The sequence below is a fragment of the Anastrepha ludens genome, chromosome 4 (assembly GCF_028408465.1).
Source record: "Anastrepha ludens isolate Willacy chromosome 4, idAnaLude1.1, whole genome shotgun sequence".
Taxonomy (NCBI): domain Eukaryota; kingdom Metazoa; phylum Arthropoda; class Insecta; order Diptera; family Tephritidae; genus Anastrepha; species Anastrepha ludens.
The window spans coordinates 5,223,905-5,247,280 of record NC_071500.1 but is presented as its reverse complement, the minus strand read 5'-3'; the positions used below and the strand labels follow the sequence as shown (position 1 = coordinate 5,247,280).

The window sequence follows — 23,376 nt, the reverse complement described above, 5'->3', positions numbered from 1 at the left end:
TTCGCGATTGGCCAATACCATTTTCTTCACCTCATCAATTTTTTTGTCTGTTGTTGAAGTGCTGGGGCGTCCGGCACGCTTTTCGTCGTTCACATCTTCTCGGCGGTCTGAGAACATTTTGTACCATCGATAAACGTTGCTTTGGTCCAAAGTAGTTTCTCCGTATGACACAGTCAACATCCGGGATGCATGCACGCACGTAATTTCGTTTTTCACACAAAATTTGATACAAGTTCTTTGATCCATCTTTTTGAATAGGTAAAAATCGAAGACGAGCCGAAACACGTGCAAGCAAAGCAGCTGTCAACAATAAACTGAACACTCAAAATGACCGAACTCGTCGGCAGGAGTGAGAAACATGAGTACCAACATATCGCCACAAAAAAATCGAAATTCGAATATACGTAACCTGCGAAAATTAAAAATTCGCGATACTTTTTGAACACATCTCGTACATAGTATATATTAGGATGGAGTGGACTTTTTCCAACTAACTTTTGGCAGACCTGCTTTTAAAGAGATTTTCTTGGAACACAAATATGCACAATTAAACGAATTTCAATTAAGAATAATCTTTTTTTTTTACATAAGTAATCCTTCAGTCTGCTCACTCTGATGATAACTACTAACAAATTTCAATCAAAATTTTCAAATTTTCAAACGCATAAATATTTGACGCTCATCATATGAACGTTGATTATGAATGCGAAGAAATAATATCAAATTTAAATTTGGAGTTGCTTAGAGCTGCATTCAAAGAAAAGTGTTTGTGTTTTCAGAAAGCTTCGATGTTTCATATTATTTCTCATACGTATAATTTCTAATACGCATAACATTTTCGAAGAATTACAGTTTTTAATATAGATCCCAATTTGCTTTTGATTTCTCTAAATGCAACAGCGTAAAGCTTTTCATGTCATTCAAGTAAGTATGCACTCTTAATGAAAGTATAAAAAAAGTGCCATATACATACTGTCGCTTCATTTTAGTGGAATACAATTTAAGTAAGCAACTTTTAGCGATGCATATCACTGGTCAAAACTAATTGTGCGCAAAAGCGACCTAAATTACAGAAAACTAGACAAAACAATTGATTTTATGTATGTGGAAGTATTAAAGATACGCACGTACGCTCTCAAAAAAACTTGTGCACAATAGCATACATGCACACACCCACATATGGGTGCGAGATGTTAATCTGGGGAATGAAATTATTGAATATTTTTCGCAAAGCTCAATAGATTAGGATAAGTTATGCTTTTTCATTATTCCGCTTACGCTTTTTCGAGTCATCCCACCCAATTTTAAAAAACAACCTGAATTAGGTGGCCACGAGCACTTTTTTAATATTTTCCATCGAAAGGTATCGCTGCCATTTCGGCTCTTCTATAGTCTTTGGTTTGTTAGCATGAACTTTATTCTTAAAAAAATGTAATATGATTGATAACGCCAACTGGTTCAGAACTGCCAGGGATGGATGTCTAAAAAGCAATTTAAAAATAAATGACAAAACTAAAATTCACTGATTCATCATAAAAACGAAGGCCAATTGCATTAAAGAGGTGTGACGATTTTCATGCCCACGCCATATGCGCGGATTTAAATCAAAGTACACCATAGGAAAACACAGCTGTCAAAATAAAAACATTTGGTGCGAAATAATTACCCTGCAGAGCAAAGCCAAACTAGTATAGGTTTCTCAAGCTTAATTTAATTTTAAGAAAACACAAATTCTGTATACCCTTTTAATTTGAAATATGTAGAATATTTTAAAGTGTTGAAATGAAATGGAATGGATGTTTAGTTTTTGTATTTTAACTGGTATAAAAAAACGTTAGACTAAACATGTTTTTGTGGGTTTTCTGATATTTCAAGTGATATTTTACTGATGCATGACCGCACAATTGAAATTTCGTACGACAACGCCGTGATACAATTACCACCTAGTAACATAGAAAAAAAAGGAATGCAAACTGATTGAGCTGCGAGGGGAACTGGTAGCTTTTTTGTTCACAACTAGTATTTTGTTCCTGCAGGGTATTATCAGAGAAACATATTTATGTATATTCATTAGTGTGTGTGTATGTGTGTGAATAATTGGATTTGTTTTTACACTACAAACATTCACATAGATGCAAGTGATTCTGATGCAAAAACAACAAACGTGATATTATCATATTTGAAATTCCCCAATCTATAATTACATAATAATATAAATAGATTACGTACGAATATGGGAAAATAATCATAATTAGCATCTATGTTTTTGTCTTTTGTTTGTGTTGCAGTAATTAATGGCAAAATCCATTTGGAATGTTGTCACTCATTAGGCTGTGGTATATAAAGTATGGATGTTTGTAAGCATGTATGTGTGTGTGTCTATATACTATTAGCAAATTATGGAGACATTTTCAAATAAATTTGAAATACATATGTATTTATGTATCACCTGAAAAGCTCTTTTATTTTATAAAAGCAAGTAAAATAAAAAATTATAAAGATAAAATCTGGCTGCTTACTAAAATAAAGAAAGATGTCAAAGAGAGAGATTACGTATCTTTTTTGAAATAAAATTACCCTCATACTTACATATGTAATAGTACATTTTTTTACTCACAACACTCATTGAAATGAACAAAAATATTTCTTACATAGAAAGTCTGTATCGTATTTGAAGTCGTTTTATATATGTATAATATTTTCTATAAACTATTTGCACTTCCTTCTAAAATTTCAAAATTTTAACCATTCGTAAACAAAACTTCAACCATCCAGACTAATACCGGCTTCGGACACTATTAGCGCGCAACCGACACAAGAACTCTGATTTCGATTCGCAAATTCTGATTTAAGAAAGAAATTTTAAGTGGTGATATCTAAAATTGTTTAGCTAAAGAAATAATTTGTCAACTGAGTAAAAAAGTTAGAGGAATGCAATTGTGAATCGTTTATAGAAAGAAAATAGTACCATTTTCTCAACCCTAATATCTTGTCGATGGATCGGCGTTTATTTCTACTATATGGCGCCAACAGAGAATTAGAAAAAATTCATAAGGTATCTTCTAAGCTTTAACTAAACATATCCAAAGAGATTTTTTTCACATTTTTTATTTTAATACAATAATATTTTAACAAACAATAATATTTTACAAAACAAACATGCAACATGCAGTAGTTTCATAAAAAACGGGCCGGACATGAACGACCATCGAGAAAAACGAGTTCGATAATTAAAAGCTTTCGAATGAGAGTTAAAGTCTTGTTACAAGAATCAAAAGAGTTAATTTAGTTCGTAATTTACTTAATTTTATTTAAAAAGTACAGTCCTAAAGTGATAAATGCGCGAGAGGGTTCATTAAGGTCGGAAGAATCGGGCTAGAAATCAGTCTTCCGTACAGTTCACCTATATTATCCAGAATTTCTCTACAAGGCATGATTGAGTAGGTTTCAAAAGATTACTTTAACGGGCAGAGAATCCCAGAATGCAGAGAATCCCATCTAAAATTTCTTCTGGAGGAAAGTAAAAACTGTTTTAAAATATGTCCTAGTCTACCTGAATAAACCTGTTAAGACTATCAGTCGTAATAATGCCGTAAAAATTATCTCTGGCTTTATTAACGGTAACATTAATTTGAGGAATAACATTAAGTTTGGCGTACATTGCAATTTCTTATCCCATCGCTGGTTATGGTACTCCAACACAAAAATGGCATCTTATCCGGCCATAATTACTCTATGGCGCATTGCTGTTGTGGTAAAGTTTCTCACTGAAATCATCTATCGATGTGAGGACATTTAAAATTGTAATGACAGCCTTTTGACCATATCTCTGCCTTGAAAAAACTTCTCCGAAAAGGTTTCGCAGTCCTGAAGTAGCATAAAACTGTAGGCCTCTCTATTTCTAGCACAACATCAAAACGCGCATCACAAATTAGAGGAGCCGCCAAACACATATTTATTTTCCAATTTCTTAAGAAGTCTCTCATACAAATTACAACTTCAAAACCATTTATAAAAATCTCTGGCTGTTTTATGTTACATAGTAATGTGAAGCCCCTGGCGGTGAAAATTTGTATACCATTATGTACAATTATTTAAAAAAAAATAGGTGTACCCAAAAAGGGTGTACGCGCCAATTATATATATATATATATATATAATATATATATATATTAAGTAGTTCTTTATGAAAAAATAGTTTATTCCGCAACCAAAACTATATACAGTGCATACTACAAGTCCTTAAGAATTTTTTTAAATGTCTTTCCCTTGAGCAGACAACCCTCCCGGAATATACTATCAAATTTTTTACACTTTTCTTATAAGTGGACAAATTTTTCAGTCCCTTAGGTGACCGCTTAACAGAGAATACACTGTACATCAATTTTTGAAAATTTTTAAATAACACAAAACATGTAAATTACAAAGTTTTAAATAATCCAACAAATGTTTAAATAATCCAACAAATTTTCATTAAAATTCCAAAGTTTTTTATGGAGAGTTTAAAAAAAATTTGGGCATACAGTTTTACCTATATTTCATTAAATTCTAGTACAATAAAGCGCTTTTTTGAAGTGTTAAAAATTTTCATTGATTTTTGATAATTTTTTTTTGTTGACGGAGTTGAATATTTGCTTCCATGTAAAAATATTCCAGACAGTACTTTGTATGGAATAAAAGACGTGGCCCTAAGAACTATATTTTATAAAGAAAGAGTGACGTTTTTAAAATTTTGCAGATAGGTGCAAATGAAAGGAAATCGAAGGGGTACAAACGAATAGCGCTTAGGGTAAGCACCGTTAATATCACATGCATTTGAATATACAAATGTATGTGTAAGGAGTGAGCACACACACTTTCACCCTAATTCCAAGTGTTTCATAGTACATAGGCACATACAGCGTCGCCATTAAAAATTTAATAAGCTAAACACTTGTGAAGTGCCACAAAAACAACATGAACACAAATATCGCCATAGCTGTGTCTGCTATGGGCCCCGAATTGCCGCACCAAATGTTCTAATCGACATTTGCATATTTCGCACAGTTTGCTTAAATAGGATTAAGTCAAGATGGGTCCTGGCAATCAGATATAATTAAATTGTGGAAAGAGAACTTACACTTGTGGATTATTATATTTTGAATAGCCAATTTCCACTCGACTAAGGCCAGTAGATATTTGGAAATGAATGCAAATGAGAGAATACGCACCCATACATACATATCAATGTGAACACATGGAGATTATATGTGAACTTTTTAGAGTATGAATTTCTAAGCGAGGAATTGTTGTTGCGACCGTCGTAGCCGAATAGGTTGGTGCTTGCTCGCGTTCCGAACTAGAGACATGAAACACCAAATGATGGAATAAATATTTTACAAGGTTTGCTTTTTAATTATGGCGGCCAAGCAAGTTGTGAGGGGAGCTTTCGGCTGCCACGTCACTTGGGAGATTTGGCAACTGAATTCTGCACGATTATTTAACATATATTCACACACGCGTGCAATCAGTCGCTGTTCAAACGGCAACGAAGTGTCATTGGTTGATTTTTTTCTTATATCACCAACACAATCTTAGTTTTTTTGTAAACACATCCCAAGTGACGTCGGGCCATCAGCTGATTCAGTGAAATAAGAATAACGGTATGTAAAAGAGAATACCACTAAAAATCTTTTCACCATGCAACTTATCGAACACTCCCTCTCACTCTCTCTTACATAAAAATTTTATAGCATATCTTCCGTTGACTTCAATGGTAATATGCAACAGCTTTAAGCTTTGAAAAATTCTGATATAAGAAGAACAATAAAAACAACGAAAACCCCTATTGACGCGAAGGTTATTACAAAACTTAAAAATCATATTCCAGTCAGAAATATAATTACTTTTGTGCCTGAAAAAATCTCACACTTTGCTGGTAATCGGTCGGGCGCACACACATACAGGATATGATTATACTCGTAATAGTATATGTTCCCTTAGTATAAAAAAACTACAAACTTTTCAGTAAAAAATCTCAAATGCACACTAATCCAATGCAGTGAAGATTTCAAAGCACTGCAATTTCAGATGCAAATAAGTATTACAAGTAGTAAATAAATGGGTCTTCACGGCGTATACGTAATGCCATGTGGAATAAAGTACCAACAATATTGAGCGATGCACACAACTACCTCCACATACACACGCGTCTAAACAGTAGCAAGTCGAGAAATGTATACTAAATTCAAGCAGGAAATTGCACATTTCATACACTTAATGCTAATATTTTTGCATATTTTACGTTGCAGCAAAAATCATTGCGGGACTTCCCTTACATACACACGCCTGGCGCGCCAAAGCAGCCACATAAAGTACAAGCGTTACAAGTTAAATACATGAGCAGAATGTGTAAGTGGGTGTGTAGTTCGCAAATTCTTAAATTATTCAAATGTACATTAGTATGTAAGTGTAGGTATAACTGTAAATGTATGTAGGTATGTAAGTGTTTTGTATATGCGTTAGCATCCAAAGTTGCCTTATTATTTTTCCCGCTTATTGGTATACTTGCATTATAATTTTTTTTTGAAGATTACAAAGGGTCGCCTATATTTGCTAGCAAGCATTGGATTACGTTACTCAACAGTAGCGGAGCCTTTTGGTACAAAGTGTTTCCGGTTTTGCATAATTCTCGTTTTGCATTTCTGACTTCGTTTTGTTTTTTGCCACACTGCAGCTGTACGCACACTTTGTAATGATTATTATTATTCTTGTACTCAGAGAATTGCACATTAAGTGCGCGAAATATGGATGGCGGTCGAGTGTGAGTGAGCGATGGAGGCGCTTAAAGCAGAAGTTTTAGCTTTCCAACACGTTTCGCGGCTTAAGCGGAAGGCAACATTTGCAAAAGTTTTCCACGCCTTTACTATTATTTTGTTTTTCCTTCTTTTTCTGTTCCGCTTTCGGCTTTTCGGTTTAAAGTGAGTGCACGAAAGAGTTGTTGAATGCCCCTATGGAAGCCTCACGCGGAGTTTATAAAAAAGTTTCACTTTGTATGGGGACACAAAGAAAAAGCTTTAAAGCAAAAGCAAGGCTTTTTACTACTTAGGTACTTATATACTCGTATATATGTATTATGTATGTATTTGAGTACTAAAATAGGCGTGTGTCAGCATTGTATTCTCATCTTTGACTGTACCATTTCGTTGCATATTTTATGCGTGGAAAGTTGCACATAGAGCGTAAGAGGAGGCGTGGGAGAGGGTGTAGTAGTACGCAACTCTTATATATGCGTGTGCACGCATACATACATACATACACACACATACTTACACATGCAACTTCAACTTAAGTCTCGCCATACAACCAGTTTTCGTTTTTCTCAGTTTTGTAATACATTTTTTTATGCGTCGTTGCTGGACTTACTGCCACAAACCCAAACATACATACAGCCATCCATGCACACCAATTATTTAATGGTGTGATGGGTGAATGTGTAACAATTGCAATAAAATACAAATTATTCTAAAACTATTGTCCCACCCAGGCTCTATACGCGTACAGATGCTGTGCGCGTAGCCTTTCCAGCCAACTCGATTGCCGCCTGAGTTGATGCCATACGATGTGTTCTGGCTACCTTTTGCTGCTGCCACTTGAGTTTGCATTTATTTGTGGGCTTTCATTTTTATGCTCCAGCATCCAGTTTACAGAGTGTTCTCCAGCGTAAGTTCGTATGCCGTTTGTGGGTCTTTTATAGCCAAGTATTTGTTAAAATCTTTCAGTAAAGCAAATATTTTAGTAAATATTGTTAACATTTTCAAATGGATTTAGTTTTTGCTAGTGCGAGCAGAACATATGTGCGCACGTATGTGTGCCTGCTGTGGACGCAAAAGAGTTCTGCAGGAAAATCGATTGGTGCCGAGCTGAAGGGTATCAAATCAGAGTCGACCGCGGATAGCTGGAAAAAATTAAGAGAGAGCTAACTTCTGTCCGGACCGAACTGCATATACCCGCGTGAGCCCACTTTTTAGTAAAATTTAATTTGAGCTGGCTGTTAATTTTTGGAACGAACCAAAGTCGTTGACAGTGATAGTTATAGCTTGTAACTAAAGAGGAATGGACGGAGGTTTTGTATTAACATACAAAAAATGGGCGTGGTTTTTCGTTAATCTCAATCATTTTTTGGTCTAATGTAAATGAGGTAGGGCGCAATACGTGTACCAGGTTTTGGCGAGTTTCAATAGCAATAATCGCAAAAGATAGCGTGATGTTGTCAATTTTTCAAAAATTTACTTGCCTTGTATTTCTCAGACTCATCACTTGTGACAAATTTGGGTAATTTTGCTTTATCTATCCCAGACATTTCACATTAGTTCCCTTTTTTGAAAATTATCATTAAAAAAGCGCTAGGCGTGGCTATTGGTCGATTGGCTGGTTTTCAATACCAGACATCCGAGTGCCGAGTTTTATTGAAATGTAAACATTTTTGCTCCAGTTATTGCTTGAACGGACGGACGGATAGACGAACAGATTTGGCTAAATCGACTGTTCCCATCATTCTGAGTGTTTTGGCTTATTCATTGTACTTCCTCTTAAGCGGACATCTAAGGAATTGAAAAATTTATGCGCTTACAAAATAGTGACAAAAATTTTAATCACAAGTACAATTTTCCCTACAGGGTTAGCACACACTCTATGTTGCATTCTCCTATACGCTTACTTACTTTTTTTATATTTTAGTTGCTTTTGAGGTATTAAAAGATTAGCTTTACCGTATTATAGTAGAGTTTGGCTGACCAAACATTTCTTTGTGGCTGCAGCTTTGCAAGTTATGCGGCGCATACCATGGAGTTATTGTTAACAAGCGTAAGACTTATGGGCGGCGAAAGGTGTTTGGCTTAGCCTTGAAGCGCGAGCCTGTACTTGCAACTTAGTAGCTGCAAAATGAGGAAAGTGAGAATTCTCTCCCACTCTTACATCGGCTGGAAGCTGCTTGGTGTAATGCTCCGTCTGAGGACGGTTAATGTGCTATTACCTAAAGTCTTTTCTACAAAAACCACAGACACCATATTTTTTATATTTATGTAATCGTACATGGCGTTTCATAATGGCAAAGTTCTCTCCAAGGAGATGAGCAACGGAGTGCATCTCTTCCACGAATGTTTTAGGATTCTGCGTTGGTTGCAAAACAACAAAATGCAAATCAAATATATGCAGCACAAGAGGTAGAAAATAATTTAAATGTATAGATTAGCGAACCCAAAAATACCGCAATATCTGCGTTTTTGTTTAAAATTTTACGAGTTAACTTTTGTTTTACAAAATGCAGAAATCTACTGTTTAAGGTATATTCTGAATGAAAGTATCAGAAGAACTGAACATGCGGGCAAGAACTCATCAAATAACTACAGAATATCTGCCCGAGTTTTTTCTCATTTTCTCATTTCCATTTACAGTTGCTGTAAGTGGAAATTAGTGATGCCATGTAGGATTGGTCAGTGCAGCGAACATCACAGTTTTCCGGGGATGGCATAAGTAGAGCGTAAACATTCTTTCTTCCACTATCTCAGCACATTAACCACTTCTTTACAAACAAAGACAGCCATAACATTTTAACCCACCGCTGCTTGCGCCTGCTCGGCCGGCAGTTGTATCTCAAGCCTCGACTTTGTGAAATTATTTGCCATCTCAAAGCAATTCTTCTACTGAAATTCTATGTGGAACTTTTAAATTTGCCGTTGCCACGTATTTTGCAAATAATCCGCTTTAGTCTTCTCTATTACTAAAACGAACAAAAACTGCTTGAAAACAATCTGTTACAAAAACAAAATAATGGCATCAATGACTTAAAGAAATGTGTTGCCTTAGAATTCTGTTGAAGTGGATTTGAAATAAGACAATTCACGCGCTCAGCACATTTTACATTACAAAACCGCTGCCTTAAATTGGTGAAGGGGGAGTAAAGAGATTTGTATGTGTGTTGTCATATAAGGCATCAATCAGTTTTCAATTCCATTAATTAATTTATTTAAGAATGACATCATCTGAGATGATGATTACAATTGAAGCACGACCCATTCCACTACGTACAGTGACGACCATCAAAATATGAATATGTCATACAAATTTTAAGCTGATATCACAGGTTTATAAATAATTAATGGTTTTTTTACCGGACAATCAGTGCAAGCAGTCAATTTGCAAGTAAGGACCCTTGTGAGAGAGCTTAATGTTTCTGAAAGACTTATCTGTCGAGTTGTCCATGAAGATCTTCGGTATAAGTCCTCAGTTATGCGCAGAAGACAGGTTACGGCGGAGCAAACACGAGACTACCGAGTCATCCGATTAAAACGCATTCTAAGCAAAATTAAACACCCTGAAGCGTCTGAGATGTTTTTTTGAGGAAAAAAAGTTCAACAAAAACCAAAAGACCAACCGTAAAATGAGGAGAATGACAGAATCTTCAAGTTCCTGCCATGCACATGAAGCTTCCAGTCACTGTTGTGATTTTAGGTGTTGTGAGCAACAAAGGATGATCATGCCATCACACTTTTTTACCCTAGAATTTCGAGTTCCGAGGGGATCTGTTGCATATATCCAGGTTCTAGAGACAGGTTCTGAACAACTAGGTTGAAAGTGTATGCGGTGACAATCCATACATCTTTCATGACGCCTCTGATCCTTTAAATGATCCTGAAAATTTCCTTGACCTCCATATTTTAATTCTCTGGATGAGTACGTATAGGGCGTAGTTGAGCGTAAAACCAAAAAACATCCATTTCTTCTCTGAAGGCTGCAATGAATACCTTTATGGTCAAAATGTATAAGGAGAATTTGATTCGGGCATGCAATCGTTTCGGCATCCGGATTGGTGAAGTTTCATTAAATTTTGTTGAAAATAAAAGCTAATTAGTTTTACTCTCAAGTTATCCTCAAATAGCGTAAGCACCCTGCAGTATATGTGTTGATTTGTTTCTATTTATTTTTTATTTATTAGATAATCAAAAAAAGTTACAAAAAGTCTAATACGAGTATTTATTTTGCATTTTGTGGGTAAAAGACTGCTTCGCAGAAGTTGGTATTCCTAAGATGGATCGGCCTGGAAACAGTTATGATATGAACGCTAGTGAAAAATTTTCGTTATCACAAATATATAGGTACGCAGTAGGTAAGAATCAGAAACCCAAAACTGTTTTTGAATTGGACAAAGTGTAGTAGTCTAAAATTTGGGCGGTCGTAAAAATTAAAAGAGGTAAATACTGGCTGAAATACGACCGCTGTAGCCGAATGGGTTGGTGCGTGACTACCATTCGGAGCTAGTATTGAAATACTGAGTCATTATTTACTATATATATATATAAACACAATTGACAAAATTAATAATTTCTGTAATAAATGCAGTTATTATAAAATAAATCATGACTATGCAACTAAAGTAATAAAACCCATTTTTTATAATCTATACCATTTAAAAAATTTCTGTTTTATTAAAAATATTTTTATCTGCCTTTATTTTTATATTCCCACTGATTTTCATATAAAAAGAGCTTTCGTTTGGGAAATTCTAGAAAAACTACAAAAAATGCGATCAGGTGTTAACAATTGTATGTCCGCCAATGTATATACACATACATACATGCCCGTAGATATTTATGTATGCGAGCGCACTCAAAATAGAAGACGGTTACCTAAAATAGCAATGCCTGCAATAAAAGACAACAAACAGCAGATGAGCAGATGGCTGTGAGGCAAATACTATACTTCTATATCTTCTATGTATGTGAGTGCTGCCAGCAGCGTAATATTTATGCACACAGATGTGGTAATTGGAGGAGTAGCAGTATGATTAAGTGTTCAATTATGTGGAGTAATCGACAGAGGCCAGTGCGAAATCAATTTTTGACAAAGCCAAAAAAAAAAAAATAAAAAAAGTAAAAGTAAAAACAATCAAATAGCGTTTTTTTTATTTTATAGTAGCAACTTCTAGATAAGTCTAAAGTTTGTATCACTTTTTGAGTTTAAAGACTTGGAAGCACTCGCATAGTGGAATTTATCTTCTTTGGGAAATAAACTTAAGAATCTAAAATGCAAAGAAGTCAATTGAAATATATTATTTTCATGTATTACGACTAATAAACGGATTGAGGCGGAGTATACTTTCAGCGCACAGTAAGAGCGGTGTACAGTTCACAACAGATGCATGACTGTTAATATTTCTGTGTGCACGCCTCAGAATTCGTGGAACTTTGGGCTGACAAAGCATTTTTTGTATCAAAGCCTCGAAACAATGCGCGACTCTCATACATACATACATACATATAAAACTATGAATATTAGCTGGCAATGGGTGTAAAAATGTACTTCTTAAAAACACAACTCTAGCTTCAATACCGAGAAAGCCTCGGCACATTCTAATGCGCGAAAGAGATTTTATAGGAAAGTATGTATGTATGTGTCTACACATGTTCGTATGGGCATATCTTATATATTTTAATACATAAAAATGAATATTTGTTTGTTTGTTCGTATTTTAAAAGCTGCCAAACCAATCATCGGATTGCACTGAAACTTCGTCAACTTATTACGTACAATTTCCAGAAGGTTATAGGCATAGTAAAATTAATTTAAAGTAAGGGGGCGTGGCACCTGACATACAAGTCGATTTTTGAATATTACATATTTTCGGAACCGTTCATGCCTGAGTACTGAAATTTGGTACAAGAGCATGAAATATTATTATAATACCTTGACAATTCAGACAAGTGGGGGGAATCGGTAAAGCAGGCGTGGAAGTCCCCATATAAACCGATTCCTTGTTATTGTATACCACTCATGGCAGAGTATTATGATTTTGCAGTGATGCATAAAATATCAATGCCTTAATAAGAAGGTAAATAGGGCGCGGCACCTCTCACACAAACCTATTTTTAAATATTGCATGATTTCGAAACCATTTAGTATCAATGGCTTGATAGTGTCGAAAAGTGCTCGGGAATTGGTAAAGGGAGCACAACAAACACAGAGTAAGTAATGAAAGAATATCGTGGGTTTCCCATGTTTCACGACATGTAATTTTTTTTTCTTCTTGATTGGCACGATAAATGCTTACGCGTTTTTGGCCGAGTTTAACAAAGCGCGCCAATAGTTTTTTTCTCGTGCTAATCGGCGCCAGTTTGAAACTCGCCATACGACAGGACGTGCATGATGAGAGCCCTATAAAGTGTTAGTTTCGTTTGCCGAAAGAGGACTTTACCAATCAATTGCCTTCTTAGTTCAAAGTAGTACTTGTTGGCAAGAGAGAACCTCGAAATCATAACTGTCAGCAGTGACAAGGGTGCCGATAGGGAAGAGCGCCGCCTGTTTGTTTGATAACAGAAGTTTAGTCCTCGTTCATCACCAGATCCAGAAAGTAAGTTTGAGTAAGTTTTCCGATACCGAAGTATATGCTACTTTAAAAAAAATGTTGGGCTTGACTTGATTACTACAACTGCAGAAAAGCCAGTTACAGACTCTGATAAGCGGTAGGTTAGGTTGCTTGTTTAAGACAAGACACTCGGTGGCCTTAAGCTCTGTAGTGATACCTGCATTTGTTTTTCATCTCCTAACTAAGTTTTTTAAACCACCTGGATCTTTTTAAGAAGGTAACTAGACTTTCTAGTGAGACATTGTGAAAATTTCCCAGGTCTTTAAAGAAATAATCGCCAACATATCATATTTAGCACGGCTTCTTTGAAGTGCAGGACATTCACAGCGGAGGTGCTGTGCCAAGATTCTTTTTATCAAAATGGGTAGTGTTGAAATTATATCAATAGCCAATTGGAATTCACGGTGTTGCATCGCACAGTAAGTAAGCCTCTGTTCTACAGTCAACTCCATGAATTCTTATAGCCTGAAAGTTGTTACCAAAATTTTTTATTTTCATTCATTTTGTTCATTCAACGTGCCCAGTATACTTTTTGTTTTGAAATTCACTCAATAACTTCTGCTACGGCTTCATTCAATTACTCATATTCACATTCTTCTTCCCCCTCAGTTCTTATTCCAAATGGGTTTTTAAAACATCTAATGACTGCTTTATGGCGAAAGCAAGACCAAAATTATTTATTTATGGAATTATTGCGTCCATAAGATTGAGTGTAAGTGTATGTAGGTATGTATGTATGTATGTATGTATGCAATCAAGTCGTAGTGAGCAAAATGTTAATGGCTATGATAATTCGGCCAAAATGCTATAAATATCGGCGATTGCAGCGAAAATCTCTATTCATCAAAGCAAATCACAAACTTTTTATTTATTCAAATCACAAACCGGACAAAGCGTTGCATTTCGCTTCATAACTCTTTTTTAAGTAGAAAATAAAATGCGAATGTTTTATTTTCAATGTTGTTTTTGTTTAGCATTACCATAATATATTATGATTTAATATTTTTGCAAACAGAAAATCAAAAAAAAAAACACTAAAAGAGGCCAGACGCACAAAATTAGCATAATTATTTGAATTTGTATGGCAAGTGCGAACATTGCATATATTTAAAAAAAAAAGTTCACCAACTCTGCGGGGAATTGTGGCGAGGGGTGTCGAATGCGCTATTCAAAGCGCGCATATCCAGGAAAGGAAGTCATAATTTTACGTTTTGCTGGCATTGGTTGAATTGATTTATTGCCCAGAATTTTGCGCTTAAAGTTTGCATAACTAACCAAAACTTGACTCTTTTTTCACTATGTTTCTTATGGGAATTTATTTGGTTTTTAAACTGTGTTCAAAAAGTAGCTGAACTGTGCTTGAGATTTTGTAAAATCATACAAGTTTGAATATTGTATGAGCACACGGTGGCATAAAATTAATCACCCTATTGGAAGATGTTGTAATTTTGCAAATGGTGTTATATTTGATATTTGTGAACTACACAGTGGTTCGGTGGTTTTAGCGCAGCGTGAATAAACAGTCCGGCTCTTAGCTGCTCAACTCAAACAGACTGGAACTATAAGTACGTGAGACCTTGCAGGACGTGACTGTCAGCAGAATGGTAGTTCGGCTGAGAATAACGCAGCTGTGTTTACCGATGTCGCTGAGAACGAAGAAATATCAACTAGACGACAGGCCACAGAAAGGGGCATCAGCGGACGGACTCAACAGCGAATTGTAGTGAAAGACTTACACTTGTTCACGTACTAGGTGTAAACGGTGCATCAGTTAACGTCTGTTAACCGCCAGTGTGTGTGAATTGCAGTCAAGCCACCCTCGACCTCAACAACGATGAAGGCGATTTTGAGTCAAAAATCATCAAGAGGCACAAGGTCCATTTCCACTTAAGCGGTTACGCCAATATCTTCACTTTTGGGGTACTGAAAATACGCGTGTGACGCAGGACGACATCGGCAATGCGACCACTGTTACTGACGCTACAGCACCATGAAAAACGACTTTTTGCTGTTAGAATTGGATGAGCGAGGTTTGGTGAATATGTGGTTTTAACAAGACGGTGCAACAGCACGCACAACACGGGCCACAATGGATATTGTGAAAGAAATGTTTCCTGATCGCGCCATCTCCCATTTTGGCGACCCGATTTAACCAACCCAGACTTCTTTCTTTGGGGCTACTTGAAGTCGTGGTTTTACGAAAACAACCTATTCAAGCTATCAGAAGCTATTTTTTAGCTGAGATGGGTCCGTTTGAATTTTTTTGTTCTAACGACCCGAGTTAATACTTCGTACATAGAAAGTGCTTCGAAGCGTTAAAAGAGAATTGAAAGGTAGACTGGAAAATGTGTTGAAATATATGTTACCAGGGTTACCATGAAGATTCCTTTAAAGAGAGTGAAATAAATATCAATATACGAAGAGCGTTCAAAGGTAAGGCGACTTAAAACTTCTCGGCCAACGTATTGTTTTATTTTTTATTGAGTTGGCACTATTTGGCATAATCAAAAAGATTTGTAATTTGCTACTTCCAAAAAAAAAAAAATTGTAATAAAATTTGAAATTTTTTCAATTGAAGGATTTTTTGGATTTCTTGGAAATCGTAAATACTTATGAAAAGACGGAAAATTGCAAATCTCGTGCAGATCAGGTTACAAACTGGAGGAGCTCAGGCCATACCAAAGCGTTTTCTAGTCAGAGGTGGTTCGAGAATAGTCAAAAGTATTGCCACAAGTATTGTATGTATATTATACCTAGGGGGACTACTTCGTATCCTCGTATGTGTAGCTGAGCATTTTTAATTTAATTGACAAATTTCGGTTACTGCTTAAACAGAAGGTATTTGAGGTTTTGTGTGTTCGTAAAGATTCTGATTTATAAAAACGGCAGCTGACATGAATTTTAATTCATCCAAAAAATACTCTATGTTGTTAAAACAATTTACATGTGCAAGTATTGACAAAAAGGAAAAAACACTCACTTTGAAACAAATTCGCCGTGGAGACGAGTATGCCGCTTAGACTTTTGGTGTGGTGATGCAACAGACGTTCAAATACGGCGGTGGACTTCTGTCTCAGCTCCAATTCAGTCGCGTTCGTGCAGCACTGGCCGCCACAAATATGACCTGGAAATGAAATGACAATAAGAATTGATTAGTTGTGAATCAAAATCATAAACAAGCAATTTTATATAACCAAATTCGCAGAGCTATTGGACGCAATAAATAATTGCCTAAATTGGTTAAATTTCCAAAATTTTAAATGAAATTCTTGCGTGCGCTCCTCTCTAATTGATATGCATTCAATGCTACACACTTTTGGAATTCACGAGGCAATGCCATTGAGTGCAATGCCTAGTCGTAACTCCCTTTCGCCGAACTGCGCACTCGCACACTTCAATTTACAACTGAAGTGCTTACAAAAAAACGAAAATATGGAATTTGCTTGATTTGCAGAATTCATGCCTGCAATGCGTTGAAGTTGGAAAGATGTTTACACATCTCTGGCGGACTACTATGTGTAACGGGTGCTTTTCTTTAAAAGTAAAAAAATTGCTTAAAATATATATCTGTGAAAGCAGCTGGCCAAGTAAAACTCATTTTTCACGTTTGGATCACCCAATTGATCCATGACCACTGAGAGCCTTGAAAATCCGATGTGCAAAAATTTTACTCTTAATGGATTTAGTTTTACTTTCTTCGGAAGTGACTCCTATGGACTAATTTTTGATGGGGCGGCCACCATTGATGAATTTGTTGGGGTGGATGACCACCATTCGGTAGAGTCCAAGTTCGAGACCCTTGGAATGGAGCACCTAAAGAAAGAAAATGGTTTTTCTAATAGAGGTCGCTCCTCGGCATGCAATGGAAAACCCCTGCAAATATCTGCCATTCGGTATTCGGAGTCGATTAAAACTGTAGGGCTCTCCATTTGTGGAACAACATCAAGACGCACACTACAAATAGAGGGAGGAGCTCGACTAAACACCCAAAAACGGGTGTAAGCGCCAATATTTATATACTCACTAGCCCTCGCAAGACGAATATTCACTCATATAGATCGGGTGACCCTAAATCCATTGATGATAAAAAACAAAAGCCCTGAAGAGGTGCTTAAATTGACTAGAAGCCTCCTCTTATAGGACGCAATGCACTATTACCCAATAAAACTGAACTAAATTCACTGGATTGGGCCTTTAAAGCAACTACGAGTGATAACCTAGAAGGAAAGTTTCGTGGAATAAAATATGACTGGATGGTTTTCGCGAGTTGCATTTGAGGTGACTAAACACCCGAGTGAGAAGTAAAGTCCTCTCTCTACAAGGCTCTCATCATGCCCGCGCTATTATATGGCGCAGAAGCTTGAACGTTGGCAACATTCGATGAAGCATTCCTTGGAGAAAAAGATTCTGCGCAAGATTTTTGGACCTTTGCACGTTACCGATGGAACAGTGAGCTCTATAAGCTTTACGTCGACATAGACATAATGTAACGAATAAAGAACCAGCGGCTACCTCGGCTGGTTCATGTCGTCCGATTGGATCCAAACGCTCCGACTCTGAAAGTATTCGATGCGGTGCCAACTTGTGGTAGCACAAGAGAGGAAGACGAGAAAGAAACGATTGGCGTGCGTTGTTACACTCGGCCAAAATCGCTTAAACGGTTATAAAATTTACAAACTTTTAAAATCAAAGCAATGGTAATTTCTCGATTTACTAAAAAAGAAAAGCTTTGTGCCTCTAAAAACACCCGTTATACTTATATATTACACTGTAATTGTAAAGTTAGGTCAGAAAAGAAGAGGTAGTGCTTGGGCTAGCCGTCCTAAGAGTATGCTTCGTGTTTCATTCGCGTACTGCCTACGTCAGGCAATTCTCAATTGGCTTATGAAATAAAAATTTTATAAAATGAAAAGTTCAAACCATAGAGCGATTTCCTCTGAGCTTTTTGATGAGACTGTATAAGTTCTTGAGGTGGTTATTACTGGTTTTAGTGGCCTAATAAGCCATAAGTGACTTCTTTAAAAACGTAATAAAAGTGGGAAAATCGGAAAAATTAGAGAGGTTCTTCACCTCGTGAAGTATTTAGCGCTGAATGACGAATGTGTCACATTAGAGCTCTTTTCACATTCGTAGATTAAATCTGATTAAATAAAAAAATCACTAACTTTAGCGCAAAAAGAAGCGCAGCCCCTAATTTCCCACCAAAGTGTGAGTGGGGCATAAATTTCGTGCGCACAGGAACAAAAATAAAATCTGAGGCAAAATGATATGTTTTACGCTCCAATGACAGCCAGACGATGGCAAGCCGTGTTGCACATTAAAATCCAGCAAAAATAACAAAATGTAACCTTCATCACTCTCCCATTTGGGTGCTGCTGGTTCGAAGGGGGCGTAGGGCGACTCAACTATTTGTTCGCAAATTGAAAAATTCATGAAACAGCGTTCAAATAAACTGCATATACATACAAGAACACACACACCCCGACAAGGGAAAGATTTAAGTTTTTAAGAAAAAAGTTGAAAAATGGGAAAAGTGGCGCGCAAAAGTGTCTGCTGCCTGGCGCCAATCGGTGTCAAGGTGCGTTTATGCGACTGTTGTGCGCTTGTGGGCGAGTGTTTTTCCATTTATGAGGTGATGCGCGTAGTTGTCAGAAGTGCATGTGCATGTGTGTGCTTGGCACATGTGGCGTCACTTCAACTGCAACGCTTTTAACTTATGAGTTGCCACAATTTTTTGGAGTATTTCCAAATGTCACTGCAGTATGTGACACAAGGCGCTGCTTTTCACTACTCTGGCATATATAAAGGCGCATAGGCTGGTTTCCTAATGCCATGCACGACAATAAGGAAAGGAACAACAAAAATAGCCCAAATGACATCGAATTGCTGTAGAGTCCTTTGTGAGATTTGCATGATTTGCTCAAAAGTGTCTCTACATGCAAGGCTGCGCCCACTTGTGTTGCAACATGACCATCACGTTGCAATTTTCGGTAAATTCAGAGCAAAGTGCAAAAAAGAAAAACAACACTGAATGAAAAGTCGGAGAGGCGTAAATAATAAATGGCAGCAAGCACTTAACCTTGGCCGGGAGAATGACTGAGGAATGCGAGTTCGCACGTTTGCGTCAGTGGATTAAGGCTTCATTTCATTTCATTTAAGTGAATTTAAGTTTGCAATAGGGGCAGGAATCCAATTTACATACATATATTTTTAATTTTTTAATAACATGGGTTTAAAAACAAGTAATGATTTTTTACCCAAGAAATTTGTTACCTATAAAATTGTTCGCTGAGTCCATAAATCGGGTTGGCCTTCCTATATGGCCGATTGTGTTTCGCTTATTGAGTCGAAATGGGTGAGTGGAAATGAAAGTTTTTCACATTTTCACCTTGCCAAAAGATCACACTTTTATTTAAAAATAACTTAGTTATTTAATACTACCTAATTTTATTAAAAAATGTGAATCTGACGTAACCAAATCGTCTGGGGTGACGTCTAAGCGATTGAATCTTTCTTTACGAACATATTAATAGCGATATTGAGTTTGAGTTTTGTAGAGATTAAAAATAGTTTTTTTATATTAAATAAAACGATATATTTTAGCTAAATTGCAAGTTTCCGATAGGAATTCATTAAATTCGGTGCCTTCATTTACTCAAAACAAGCGAAGGTAAAAAAATTGTGCTTCATGGTACTTTTTCTAAGTATCCGCCTAGGGACTCAAAAAGGAAATCGATGGTTGAGTCACATTTTTGAAAATGGCAGCTTATGTCCTCTCATCGGAGTGAGAGATGAGAGGCTTGCTCCCTTTCCCGCCACCGTCCCCTGTTGCTGTTGGCGTATAGGACAGTTTCTCCTTAAAATATTTTGTCTGTCATGTAGGATAGATATCGCCAAATAACGGGTTTGTATTAAAGAAAAAAAGGTAGACTATAAAAATTTATAACATATAAAGAATCCGTTAAGCGATCTAACCGATCCGTTAGTCGTTGGTGTTGCCGAACTATGTGTTATTTCACCAAATATAGTCAAGTAAGGGCAATAGCTTTTTGTTTGCCGGCTTGCGAATTTACCTATGCAGTTTAGCAGATTTTAATAGCTTATGAGTACCTCACCCTGCGATAGCGTTTCTTGAGTCTGCTTTTATATCTACAATTATCATCGGAATTACGAAAATAATGGTTGACTTACGAGTATGTGTTAGCAAGCCATACGCGCCTAAGTCATACCTCTGCCTGGTTCACCTCAGAAACTTTTATCAGAAACAAAAATGGAGCAGAACCCACTTTTTTTAGAATGTCTCATTACTTTGATTTACTATTTGGGATCCAGAGTAGAACAGGACCTTTATATTTTACAATATATTTGCAGTTTTTAGTCTTTCAGAAAGAACGTCAGGATATGAAACTCGTTTAAGGGCGCGTGAGCATTTTTCTCACCTTACATGGCGCGCTTTCCCGAGGCCTAATTTTAGACAAGACGGCTCAATTTCGTTTCGTTATCAGCATCACTTATTTCATGAGCACAGCAGAAGGAGTCGCTTTATTCAGTTAAGAGGAGGTGAAAGAGGTTGATCTTGCGGTAAGCGCAAACACAAAGAGCTCCCACGTTTTGAAACACAAGTTGCTTTTGGCAGGCTTAACTTTGAAGTTGCGAAAGACTTTGTCTACTTATAAACCTGCAGTGATACCATCAAAAATGACTAGCTTTAGACCATGCGAAGGAGTTGTTATTGTGAAAAATGATATTGTGGACTCAGCGAGGGTGCCAGATAGATGAACCTATTTGCATTTGATGTGTGGTGGGTGAAGTCTTCAGCGACGAAAACACTGACAACCAGTTGAGAAGCCACAATTAGAGTACCCACCAATTATTTTGGGACAACTTGGTTGTCCATGGTACTTCAACAATGCCTCCACATTCTCGGCTATGTCTTTAAGTATTGCTTGTTCTTCTTTTTGAAATACCACCTGTGTGCATAATGCCATCAAAGTGAGAGGCGACCAATAGTAGCGCCGCATGACACAACTTTGGTAAGGCTGCTTGATTTCTCACGAGTTTTTCAAATGTCCTAGAATCTCAGAAAACAAGACCGAAGAGCTTGCCAATTGTAAATTCTACTTCAAATTTGATACGACGATCAATGAGTTTTAGATGTCTATGCCAACCTGTCCTCTGCTCTGTACGACGTACATTTTACCTTTTCAAGTACAGCCTGTTTTCAGCATTTGTGGCATGTCTGCCGCAACATGCATTTTTTGTGGGATACGAGGATTTGCATTTACTACATTATTGAGGAGCCAGTGAAGCTGTCCAGCTCATGTGAAAGTCTCTTTCGCTTGTCAGCCCATGTGAATTGAAAGCTCGTACGCTGGGAGAAACGAAGTCGTGGGACGTTCATGCGACACACTGGCTGTCACGTGCAGCACATATCTGTGAGTGTGCGTGTGTGTGTGTGGAGGCTATACACCAACACTGACTATTTGGCTATTTGCTGTGGTAGCTTGGCTATTTCGTTGGTCCGGCGTGTCAGGGTCGACATTTAGCAATCGTCGCCACATAAAACATGACATTTGAATTGAATTTCGAAATTTCTTTGCAATTGCCATTTGCAATCGGATCTGTAGTTTGTGTTTTATAACTCAATTCGCTTCTACCTGCTATACTCTATCGAATATATCGGTTACAGCAACTACAGCAGCACCAGCACCAGCACCAGCAACAACAGTAATGACATTGGCATCTGTATCTGAATCTGCTTTCAATTTGATTATAGTTGTTGCTATTGTTGCGAGTACAACATATGAAAAATGCAAGTATTTTGTGGTCGAAGTAGGAATCCTGTTTTTTTTCTTCTTTTCATTCTTTGCACTTTTTATGCGCATTTCTTTATTCGACTACTATTTCAGACATTCGGTCGCCAATAGAAAGCAAAATCATGTGCAACGTTGCAAAGTGGAAACGTGCAAACGTGCAAGCGTGCGGGCAGCCGATGAACAAGGACAATCGTGCTGCAAAGATGTGAGAGCAGAGGAACTGAGGAATTTAGGGGCAGGCACGACATAGTTTTTTTCTCTGTCTACTTTTGTGGAAACTTGGCTAATGTTGCTAGTGAGTTGCCTGCTGTTTTATCCTTTGCAACGGCTAGTGAAAGCCAATGCAGGCAGTACAAGAGCGCTGGAGTAGTGGTGAAGGGGAGCGATTTGGATCAATGCAACGCATCGGAGATCGAATTGTTCGTGGCTTCCTAATTTCATTTTCTTTATCAACTTTATTGCAATCGTTTGCGGTTATTTGTGCATTCGTTCGTTGAAGTAATCGCTTCTCTCTTTGAGGTTAGGCATTTGGTAAAGTTTCGAGGGCACAGCGAAGCGCTCACTGATGCTAAAAAGTGCTGACAAAGCAGGGCGGGGAACATAAGGGTAATGAATACATGCAAAGCTTATATTTTTGTATCAAAAATAAATTCTAGAGGTAGCAGCGCGGCAACTTTAAACCTTCGCACACACACACTTTTATACATATACGGAGCGTGCACGTCTTTCCCTTTCATGCCGCATATTTTGGAAAAGAAAACTCTGTAATAAAATAATTGTTGAGTGAAGTGAAATCAGTTAGCCAAAAGTGCAACGAAACAATAGAGAAGTTTGATGATGTGAATTCTTCGGAAAATATTTACGTGAATATGCCAAGTTGGGTAGAAGAATGACGCTCAGATACTATAGTTTGACGGTGAGTTGAAGACACAAGTTTTTTGGGATTTCGGGCGTGGAGAATGCAAGGTTTATGCTGCAGCAGGCGAAGAAACCGACCCAACAATGATGATCATGCCAAGTTTGCGCTGTGGTACCACGTTTTTAGTTAATTTCATTTATAATTTAGTATTTCAGAACTTTTCGAAGTTAATTTATTTTCATCGAAGTTAATTTCATTTTCATTTATTATTCATGGATGGGTTCTCTATGAAACGAGGA

General features: G+C 37.0%; 1 protein-coding gene across 1 annotated transcript in view; it reads right to left on the bottom strand.

Annotated features, from left to right (window-relative positions):
• Positions 1–23,376, bottom strand: part of LOC128860814 (division abnormally delayed protein) — an 81,052-nt gene that overhangs the window by 41,242 nt on the left and 16,434 nt on the right. Inside the window, exons 2-4 of the mRNA XM_054098571.1 lie at positions 22,069–22,184; positions 21,270–21,372; positions 16,383–16,526 (exon numbers count right to left, since the gene is read on the bottom strand). Coding sequence (XP_053954546.1) covers positions 16,383–16,526; positions 21,270–21,372; positions 22,069–22,184 — 363 coding nt within the window. The remainder of the gene's footprint in view (positions 1–16,382; positions 16,527–21,269; positions 21,373–22,068; positions 22,185–23,376) is intronic.